At 27.8% G+C, this 12,003-nt stretch overlaps 1 protein-coding gene across 1 annotated transcript in view; it reads left to right on the plus strand.

Moving 5' to 3' along the window:
- LOC136974896 (inner nuclear membrane protein Man1-like) overlaps positions 1–10,294 on the plus strand; it is a 50,677-nt gene extending 40,383 nt beyond the window's left edge. Inside the window, exons 8-15 of the mRNA XM_067269881.1 lie at positions 2,219–2,320; positions 3,669–3,771; positions 4,668–4,803; positions 4,929–4,965; positions 8,055–8,142; positions 8,783–8,888; positions 9,687–9,765; positions 9,836–10,294. Of these exons, the coding sequence (XP_067125982.1) occupies positions 2,219–2,320; positions 3,669–3,771; positions 4,668–4,803; positions 4,929–4,965; positions 8,055–8,142; positions 8,783–8,888; positions 9,687–9,765; positions 9,836–9,987 (803 nt within the window). The 3' untranslated portion in view covers positions 9,988–10,294. The remainder of the gene's footprint in view (positions 1–2,218; positions 2,321–3,668; positions 3,772–4,667; positions 4,804–4,928; positions 4,966–8,054; positions 8,143–8,782; positions 8,889–9,686; positions 9,766–9,835) is intronic.
- The last annotated feature ends 1,709 nt before the right edge of the window (positions 10,295–12,003 follow it).

A 12,003-nucleotide genomic window follows, 5' to 3' on the forward strand; every position in this document is an offset into this window, starting at 1 on the left:
CAAAAAGAATAGTACAGTAGGATTGTGAAAATTGGAAATAATAATATATTGTTCTAAAATATATTTTGTTTTTTTTTTATGGTCTGCTTCAGTCTTAAATAAAGTTTTTTATTGATGATGATAATGATAATTTTTAACAAAAGTAAAATCTTACTATGGGTTTATTCTTCAACATAAGAAAAAGTAATAGCTCTTTATCTAAATGGATCTGAAGCTGAAAAGACTTGATTAAAGATGTCAAAAAGTTTAATTCATTTCCCTACATTAAATGATAGTACAATGAATGTACTGTACAATGATAAAATAAATATTATTTTTGTCATTTCACTTCATCTATAAATTGGGTATCATGAAGTTTACATTGTTTAAACTTAAATTTCACATGACTATCTGTATTATGAAATTTAAGTTAATATTAACTGTTTTTATGTTAATCACTTTAGTTACATCAGTTTTATTCCAGTATTATCTTAAAAATAATGAATGTTTTGAAACAGCTTGACTGTCCTGCTTCAGGTCAGTTATATGTGTTCCATTTAGAATGTTCATTCTGTCACATTTTGCATTTGAATTGACTTCAAATTTCAAATATTTTTGATATTTACAAAATTTAAATTTACCTAATTTACAAATACAGTACAGCATCGTTTATCTGAATCAGTTGGGGACTGGGTTGTTTGGATAACCGATTATGTACGAATCAAACTTATTAACCTATCCCATGTTGAAATTTTTCCCGTTGCATGTTGCTTTGCGTTGAATTTTTGTCGATGTTAAGCCTAACGTAAATTTTTTAAAATAATAATCGTAGCTATTGTATTGTTAAAAATTATTTCTGTATTTCGTACAAACAAAATAAATATATTGAAAAATATAAAAACAAAAAATTTATATTTTGGAAGTTAATCTAGTATCAAAAACATTTGATTCAGCATGACACAGTCTGACTGGAACGCTTTTGGTTAACTGACGTTTCGGTTGATCAGCTTTCAGATGAATGAAGCTCTCCTGTAATGTATTCTATTTAATTTTATATTAACATCCCATGAGTTAATTGAGTTGTTGTTATAATTTTTTTTGGGGGGGTTATCATAAAAAGCTTTCCAAGCATATAACATATTTGCATCTCATATGTTAATGCACTCTCTTTTCAAGGCTGTTTTAAATATCTCTAGCATCTCTATAAATTTAGTTTATTCTCTAGTAAAACACTTTTTAATCAATGCTGCTTGCTCCAATTTAGCTTCAGTTTTTGGTTTTGAGGCATATATGGATAACACTGTTGTTTGTTTTTCTCTTTCAATATCATATTTGTATTCTTTAATCCTGCTTCTAAGAGATCTATTTGTGGCTCCAATGAAGATTAAATCCTTGTCAAATCTTTCATCTTTTAATTAATGGTATGCTAAAAACTGAAACTGTGATCCTATCTATGATATCTTTTATCATCTTGCAGCATTTGGTGTATAATACTGCCTCTTTTACATGGCCTCTGTTCCTCTGTTACATACTTTGTATATTGGTTTCAGCCTCTTGTCATATTCCACCACTGTGTTTCTAGACTCAACTGGGGTATGTTTTCTTCATTGGGGTGGTATCTTGTCAAATATATGCTTTTGTGCTAAACGTTCTGTAAGTTTTTATCAAGTACCCATGTGCCATCACTATTCTCTTTCTGTGCCATCACTATTCTCTTTCTGTGCTTAAGTTCCTATAATTGTATCCTTCATACTGGTGCAATGGATAAACACCCTTCTAATCAACAATCTAAATGCCACTACTTTATATCTAAATGGATTATTTGAGTGAGCTAGAATGATTGAAGGAATGTATTCTGGTTTATAATAAAGAAACTTAAATAGAATACATTATTTGTAAAATTTAATTAAGTAAATTTAAATTATGTAAATATCAAAAATATTTGAAATTTGAAGTCAATTCGAATGTAAAATGTGACAGAATGAACATTCTAAATGGAACACGCATAACTAACCTGAAGCAGGACAGTCAAGCTGTTTGAAAACATTTTTTGTTTATAAGATAATACTGGAATAAAACTAAGGTTACTAAGGTGATTAATATTTATGTTTTTTCAGTTTTGATTTGTTCCTCGTTAAATATTTTTATAATTTATATTATTATATATATTAATATATGATATCTTATATTTATCTATCAACATTGTGTATTATAACATTGCTTTTCTGTTACTTTGCAGTCCTCATAGTAATTGTTGGAATATTTTTTACCATGAAATTATATAAGAAAAAGAAAGCTTTAGAACAAAAGAAAGTATTCTCATTGGTTGAAGACATAATAGGTGTGGAATTAACTTTTATTACTTTTTTCTATTTATCATTTTCATATTTTGTCTGAGATATATAGAAATTGAATTTAAAATAGATAATTTAACATGATTAGAGAATAAAAGATAGCTTAGCAATTACAATTCTTAAATTTATAATTATCTGACTACCTCTACATAGCCTTGGGATAAAATACAGTCAAACCTGTTTTTATGCGGGGGATAGGGACTGCATTAAAAAAAACGCATAAAAAAAAACTCACGAAACTTCACGAATGGCTGTAAATAATAGTTTTCGCGACACAATTAAAAAATATTTTTTTTATGCGGTCAACAGGGACCGCATAAAAAAAGTCTCACATAGAAAATAACTCAAAACCGTACGAAATAGAATTTATTGACAACAGATGTCAGCACTTGACTGCATCGTCTGGTCTATCGTCTGTTTTACATATTTTTGTCCAGGTGGTGTTTTGTTGACTTAAAAAGTAAATTATTTCATTTTTCGCATATTCATGCAATAATATTACTATAATAAGTGCATTTATGCTATAATAAGTTTATTTAGCTATAATAAGTCAACGTAAGACATGACGAATCGCACGAGACTAGTCGCCAACTATACCGCACAAATTAAAAATTCGCATTAAAAAAATCGCACAAATAAAAATCGCACATAAAAAGAGCGCATAAAAACAGGTTTGACTGTAGATGAGAAGAAGAAAAATTGTAATTTGTGACACATTTTAATTTTTTTGTATACAGATTTTTTGTAGTTTTTGATGTTGTTGCATTGTATTTTTTACTGACTTGATTGGTAGGCTGAAACTTTAATAACATTATTGTTATTAATAATGTTATTAAAGCTTCATGGTGCAGACTATATAAGTTAAACATATTTATTTGCATGAAGTTTGAAAAGGGTGTGTAATATTAAAAAAAAATACTAAAAAATTCTTATATGGTTAATAAATAAAATTTTAGTAATGTTTTGAAATATTGTATAATAATAAATTGTTTCATTTTAACTAAAAAGATATGATTTTTAGTTTTTAACACTGGATATCTGTTGATATTTTCATGACATATTTTAATTTATTGTATGGTAACAAACTTAAATTAAGTTTTCCAAAAATAACATTTTATAACTACTCGGTAAAAGGTAAAAAGATTATACTGATAAAAAAAAATTCAGGTCTTTTAAAGTTCTTTTCACAAAAGCTGGCACACACTCAATAACCTCAAAAATTATTAAAAACTTTAAGATAATTACCTTATTTAAATTTATTATTTTATTGTAATTTTAAGATTTTTAAAATCCTGTAATTTACACATATTAAATGAAATATTTATCTTTAAATAGATTTATTGAAGAAACAAAATGAAAAACGCAAAGCAAGTTCAGACGTGGAACCAGTGTTAGCTATTGCTCATGTACGAGATATGCTTATACCACCAGCTGAAAGGTAGTTTCTTGATTTAATTTATGAAATTATAAATGCAATTTATCCTCCAATAATTTTTATGTACTTTTAATGAAAAATATTTTATAAATTTACTTTTATAATTTTATGACTTGAATAGGAAAATATTTAATACTAACAAGGGAAGATTAGGATGTGGTCCTGTGAGTTTTCAAATGGTATTGTTTGTTTGGATAAGCCTTGGTATGACCTTTACTTAACAAAAGGAGAAAGTGCACTTCTCAAACATTTTTAATAAAATTGAAGTTAAAAAATCTCGATTGACATGTAAGTTTTGCAGAACTTTTCTTCGAAGGTCATGTGGTTTGGAGCAGCATGATCGACTCATATTTGCGAGATTGCTGTTTTGCATCTTGATGAGTGAATTTTTCAAATCAATGAAATTTTTACATAAAGTATTTGTAAATTACTTTGTTTATTGTCTATATTTTGTCTATTTATTTTCTATTAAAGATGCAATTTACCTATGTAATTCACAATTATTTGACGTAAAAACTGCATTGATTTGAAAAATATTCACTCTTTGTGATGTGAATATGAGTGATACACAGTGCTGATGAACTATGCAATCTTTGAAGAAGAATTCTGCAAAACTTACAAATCGCTTAGGATTTTTTAATTTTGCTTTTTCTGAAGATTTTTGAAAAGCATTTTCCCTTTGCTCAACGAAGGTTGATATCAAAACTTATTCACACAAACAGTATTATTGAAATCTCCAAGGACCATATTTTACCTCCTCTTGTAAGTATAACTGTTATAGTTTACATTCTTTATACTGTTTATTTATATCATCTTAACTTGACAATTTACTGTTCACTTTTATTCTTTAAAAATCAGCACAAGAATTTTTGATTGAAATAATTCCTTTATCATTTCAGAAAATCTTATTTACAATTATGGGAAAAAGCTGTTAAATTTTTAGAAGAAAATGAATCTAGAGTTAGAGTTGAACGGCAAACTATAGAAGGAGAAGATTATAAAGTTTGGAGGTGGTTACAGCCTAGTACTCCTGAGGTATTACTACTTAATATATTTCTCGTGTCGTTTTTTAAATTAAATTTATAAATTTGAGTTTTTTTTTTAGATTTAGGATGTATTATAAAGTTAATATTAAAAATAGTTTAATCATTTTCCTTTAGCTCGGTGGGAAAAGTGGCAAAGTTTGGCAAGGACAAGGTTAGCAAAATATATTTTTCTCTTTATGCAGTAATTAACTTTAAATTTACCAAATGACTATAGGACATGTGACATAAATGAATTTATTAACATAATAAGTATTAATTTATTGTAAAGATGTTATTTTTACTGCTCATTTAGGATAACAAAAATGGATTTTATTACGAATACTTTTTATTTTATCAATCATTTAAATTTAGAAAAATACTCATAATTATAAAAAAATTTTCCCAGAATGGCTTTTTAATCTCTTATTTATTTTTAGTTTTCAATCTGGTACAGAAACTCCACATATATAAGTAAAGATCTGTCTACTAGTTTTGTTTTGACTATGTGAATAATCAGAAATTAAGCCAAGATGACAAGAATTGACAAACTTAATCCATTTCTATGATAGTTTTTATTTTACTTTTTAAGGGTAATAACATCATTATTTAAAGAAAGAGATAAGAAGCTACCATTTCTTTCTGCTTACATCAAAACTTCTTTCTTTACTTAAAAAATTGAATTCCTTCTTAAGAAGAATAAAACAATTGAGATTTGTTTTATTCTTTCCACTCTGGGCATGAGAATATTTTTAATCATGCTCATTGTGGGATGGCTGGAAGGTAATGGATAGAGTCCAACATCTTATCTGAAAAATTCTTGGGGCTGCTCACACGGATTTGATCTCGGATTTCCCAGGTAATAGACTCATGTTTTAACCACCCTGACGTCTATCTGGTCATCTACAATTAAGATGAGAGAGAGGAGAAAGGAGTTTTATTCTTCTTAAGACTGAATTCGATGGTTTAAGTAAGGAAAGAAGTTTTGACGTAAGCAGAAAGAAATGGTAGCTTCTTATCTCTTTCTTTAAATAATCATGTTATTACCCTTAAAAAGTAAAATAAAAAATGTCATGGAAATGGATTAAGTTTGTCAATGTTTGGACATGGTCTGTATTGAAAGTCCATAATTTCCATAGAGAACAAACAGCAACTCTTGTATGTATGTGCATTTACAAATGGCAGTTGTGTAACTGATAGGAGCTAGAAGCTAATATACAATATATATGTAATTCATACATTCCATCACATACACAGCATGGTCTGGGTAGCATGATTAGCAGAACGGACATTATGGATTTGAATTTCATTCCAGATAAATAATTTTGATTTCTTTTTTTCCAAAATATTCTATTTCTAATTTAATACAAGAGTGTGGCTTAATCACTTACATTTATAAAGATATTACTTATTTTAGACTAATTAACTAGCCATATTATAGTCCAATTAAAATGTGGCAGTATTGTTTTTTTATACTTGGCACAAGTTATTAGTGCAATTTGATACAAATTAAGAAATATATATTTGTGTCAAATTGATCATGTATGATTGATTTCATATGGTCTATTCAAACATAAATTATGATTTTTCTAATTGTTTTTACAGGGACTTTTCCTTGAAAATAAAGGTTGAAAAACACTTTAAAGGTGCTCATAATATAAATATTTTGATAATAGAGTTTGTTTATAATTAATTTTGATGTTAAAAAGATGTCACAAATACACAACTTTGAGCATTGATCACAGTACAAAAATGTCTTTTTGTTTTTTTTTTTTATACTTTTTTTAAAATGAAAATCTGTCAATATGAGGAAGACCAAAAAAACCTGGAGTTCTGTATGATAGGCTCCTAGTACAAGCTTCTCGTGCTAGGTGAATGTTCAATGAATCTATCTACATTAGTAGATTGTTTAATTTATAATTTTGGACATGCTCTATATTGACATTCAGTAATTTCCATACAGTACCAGTTTTTTTCTCTCTATACTATTACTTCATTTTTAAATTAGTTTGTTTACATGATTTAAAAGAATTTTAGGAAAGTTCTTCATGAAAAGTATAGTGGGTGGCTAAGTCGGTTCAAAATTCTGTAAATTTGCAAATTTGATTTTAAATTGTATATTGAATGATAGGTCCTTTAAGCATCTTGACTTAAAAGGCCTACATCTCACAACAGGTAATTTTAGAAGTATGTCACAAAAAAGACAATAGATTTCTAAAAGAAAGATGACAGATGTCATCTATGCTCAAAAAACAGTTAATTCAGTCTGGTGGAATAGAGATCTATGTATTGTTGAGAAGATTTCTCTCCATTTGTTATGTTATTCTCTCCATCTTATTTGTTAAAGTTGAAAAAATAGTAGAAAGCTGAGAAAGAAAGTTTGTCAACATAAATGTTACTAAAGAGATTAAAACTAGTTTCACTGCTGTCCAGAAAATAAAAACATGATTCTTACCAAATGTGAGAAAATTCTTAATTTACACAAAACACAAACTAAACAAAAAAAGACTGACTATTCTTTAAAGTGAAAATTTTCTTCTATTTAGTAATAATAATGCTCAAAGTTGATATAGTTTTTAATGCAATAAATTATTACATTCGGTTGAATTACAAAGTCAACTTCTGCATAATTTATGATATTCAAAAAATTATAAATCTGTGTTTTATACATCTTTTCTAAAGCTATAATTCTATACAATGTATTTTATTTATGTATTATTGTTATTTTTTAAAATTAAGTTAACTCAAACATATTGATACAAGCTATAAATCATATAACTAATTGTAAACACAGCTCTTCTTATATGGTGAATTCATTTTTTTGAAAAGTTGTTTCACAAAATAAGATGATAATCAGTCATTGCAAGTATCTGGATGATAATAGATCAGACACCAGATAAAAAAAATTTTAGCATCATTCAACATTAATGATTGATAAAGTAACTTAAACAGGAACTCTTGTATGTATGTATGTATGTATGTGCATTTACAAATGGCAATTGTGTAACTGATAGAAGCTAGAAGCTAATATACAGTATATATACATATTTCATATATTCCATCACATACACAGCATATTTTTTTAATTACATATGCCTTCATCAGAAGTTTATTCAAAACCTAAACTACATATTAAAATATTTGAGATTGAAAAAACATCTTTATTCTTGAAAAATAATTCTAATTATAAAAACTATTATTTTTATACAAAGCTTTTTTAATTAAAAGATGATAAAATTTTAAACTTTTGAATATTCATTCTAGCATTTGGTAATACCGGAAAGGGTATTAACGTTCTTCCATATAGTCCAACTCCTTGTCTGAAAATTCGTAATATGTTTGATTCAGAAGAGTAAGTGAAATTTATTAAAATTTTATAATAAATAATTATTAACACAAGTGATTTCTAATTATATTTTACATGAACGTAGGTTATCTGTTATTTAGTTGTATTTATATATAATCTTATACAGGTACTCTTCTCTTTACGACCTATCTGCTTAACGACCAATCGAGTTTCAACCTGCAATTCGGGGAATCCTCTTTCTCAGCTTGAGTGTCAGTCAGTGGCAAATGGTGACATGCGCACTAAGCATACTATAATAGGCTTGCGTGTACTATAATAGTCTTTTTATGAATAAATTTGAAGTTTGTTGCATAACTTGGATAATTTTACAACGATCCTATATTCCTGGCGCAAGCTCCTCACTTATCGACTAATTCGCTTAACGATGTAGTTGTCGGAACGGAACTCAATCGTAAAGTGAGGAGTACCTGTATTTCTTGAAATTAAAAAGCTATTATGCAGATTTAGTGGACAATAATATTAATTTGATTTTGTTCCACATAATGATATTGTTATAATTAGAAAGAGAATTAGTTGTGAGAAATGAAAATAATAAATTTTTATATAAAGTTACTGAAAAAAGTTAATAAGAACAGATATTCTTTTAATTTTCAAATATTTATTGCTATAACATTTTATTAAATAGAGAATATGAAGATGATTGGCAGTTATATATTAAAGATGCCATATTAGAGAAGTGTGAAAACAACAACAGTATTGTTCATATACAAGTAGATACATCATCTAATGAGGTAAAATATATTCTCAGTAATTTAATGTATTAATAGTTGTATATACAGAAATGGATCATTTAAAACTTATGAATTAATGCATTGCATTTATTTATGTTAATTTTCTAAGATATAGTACTGTTTGCCTAATAACATTACAATCAAATCCATCCATTCAAGTTATCTTCATAGTGTTGTTCTTTATTCGTTATTTCAGAGAATAAAATGTGGGATTATCTTGTTAATGAACCTAACCTCATATTGATAGTAATAATCAAACAATATACCACTGGATTTTAGTTGGGTGATATTATAGCTGACATAAAACCTGTATGGTTAAATGAAATTATATGTATACTGTGCTGGGCTAAAAGCTTAAGTTGGAGTTGGCACAGTGAGTGACCCATATGATTACATTTTCCAAAATTAATGGTCTGGGTAGCATAATTTGCAGCAAATCTGTACAGTGAATAGACATTACAGATTTGAATTCCATTACAGATAAATAATTTTGATTTCTTCCAGAGTATTTTATTTCTAATTTTATACAAGATGGTTCCTTAATCGTTTACATTTGTAAATATATTACTTATTTTAGACTAATTAACTAGCCATATTATGGTCCAATTAAAATGTGGCAGTACTGTTTCTTTATATTATATTTATTAAATATTTTTCTTAATTCTGATTGATTTCAGAAATATAAAGAAAGGAAAGACTATTCTCATATATATACATTTAAAGCTTATAAATTAGTAATTTTTTTTTAGAATAAAAATTATGAAAATATGTATAAATCAAATAGTGAATTTATTTTAGGGTTGTGTCTACTTAAAGTGTTTATCTCCCGAATCAGCCGGTCAAGCGTATCGTGCCCTACATGGATGGTGGTTCAATAGTAAGTATTGTCATTAATTATTAAACAAACAAAATTAAGAATCAATCTCACCAAAAAATCTGTCTTTCAGGAAGATTGGTTACTGTTAAATATCTTCGCCTTGAACGATATCATGAAAGGTTTCCCGAATCCGAATTCACCACCACACCTTTGAAACCTTCCAATAACATGCGCCTGTCTCTGTCGGCACCATTTCATTCGTCACCTTTAGAAAGTTCGTGAAACTTAAAACTGCCAGCATTTGCAATAATTGACTTGTTTTATAGACTGGCATACAAAATTATTCCTGTGATTTGGGGACCGGGAACGGCAGGAAACATGGTGAAGTATATCGAATCGGCTCGATTACTGAGAATCACTCGGAGCGTATAACATTATGCTTTGCATGATATCACTTTTGTCTAAAGTCATATGTGGAATCAAAGTTACCGGTATATCATATATAAAGACAATATATTGTAGAATAAGAAATAATTTTTCTGAAAAAGTTTGCTTTTTAATATGTAGTAAAATTTTTAATGTTGCAGCAGTTTTTGACTTTACAGACTTAAAGTCATAATTATATATATAATATATATATATATATATATATATCTTTATGACATTGTTAATAAAGAACAATGTGCCAGGACAGTTTTGATATATCAATACAAAAAAAAAAGCACAAACAGTAAATGTCCTTTCCTATATTGGAATTATATTTGCAGCTAACAAAAAGAACTAATAAATCAACTAATGATAAGTTTTAATGTAACATTTGTTGTTTTACTTCTTTAAAAATCTTTTAATTGAATTTTAATAATAAAATTATTGATCTCTTTTTATCTAAAAATAAATAATTTTAAGGGTACTTAAGATTAATATTTAATAACGTGTCATTCATAAAATGTAGATATTCTCGAACAAAACAATTTCAAATTATTATTTTTCCATAAAGTAAGTTTAAAATCATTGCAAGTTCCGCCATCAATAACACCATTTTTTAAATATGATTATTTAATTAGTTAATCAAAAACTCATGAATATCATGTCTTTTATGTTTTCAGAAAAATAAATTAAAGATTATAGAAATAAAGAGTAACTTCGGGTTTTTTTCTTTGCTCACACATTTCAGAACATTTAAATATTTTTGGACAATACAGATGTCCTTTTTGACAATGAAAAAGTCTCAATTTACAAGGCATGTTTTTTAAGTAAGTGCCGTTTTGATATTAAAAAAACACAATTGCAATTTTTAAAATAATTTTATTCTTACATGAAAGCCTGTACCTTAAATCTACCTTTCAACGTAATTTCTTCCAATATAAAGGCACTTTTCATATTGTACAACCAGCTTCTGAATTCCTAAAACCTGCCACCGGGTTCGTTGAGCCACATGTGGATGGGCATTGTCATGAAGCAAAGCAATCTTCTTACTGAGCTAGCTATGCTTTTTGTTTTGGATGACAAAATCATAAAGCGTCTGCTTTTTTGAACTTTTGCAACAACTTTCTGCACCAAGTCTTCAGTAATGAGAGACGGTCGCTCACTATGCTTCTTGTCATGGACATTGGTACGGCTATCTTCAAATGCTCTAACTGATTTTCTTACCATTCCATCACTCAATTTTTTTTCATACACCTCACTAATCTGCTGATGAATGTCAGCCACTTTCACATCTTTTGCATTAAAAAAAAAAAAAAATTACCATGCATACTTCAGAATAGACGGGATCGTGTGTACTTCACAATTGACTTTTCAATTGTCTGGGGCATTTTAAACAAACGTAAAACAAACAAATGCTTCCATAAATGCATCTGTAGCTAGCCAACAGATGTAGGTACTCGGCGCACATTCACGGAACACCAACTGCAGCACTGCTGCGGTCCTATTTTAAAATTGTATTTACTTAAAAAACACACCTTGTATTTACTAGATTCAGATTATAATATAAAATTTGGACAAAGCAGCATACAAGTAGTGGCATCCTTGATACTAAAAAGCAGACATGAAAATACCATATTTAACCTACAATTGCAATTTGTTATAACAAAATATGTATAGAGAACCACCATAAAGAACAAATGAAAAAATCAATTTATTACATATAACTTTAACTCAATGTAGCATTGTCTTCCATACTGAAGCCTCACCAATACTGTTAGTGAGCACTGTCAAAAGAACTTGCCATTCATAGCTTAACTGTTCATTTTATATTTTTCATTGAGTGATATCCTAATCTTTTTTAGGGCCACCCTG

This window comes from Centruroides vittatus, unplaced genomic scaffold (assembly GCF_030686945.1).
Source record: "Centruroides vittatus isolate TY-2023 unplaced genomic scaffold, ASM3068694v2 contig_359, whole genome shotgun sequence".
Classification (NCBI taxonomy): domain Eukaryota; kingdom Metazoa; phylum Arthropoda; class Arachnida; order Scorpiones; family Buthidae; genus Centruroides; species Centruroides vittatus.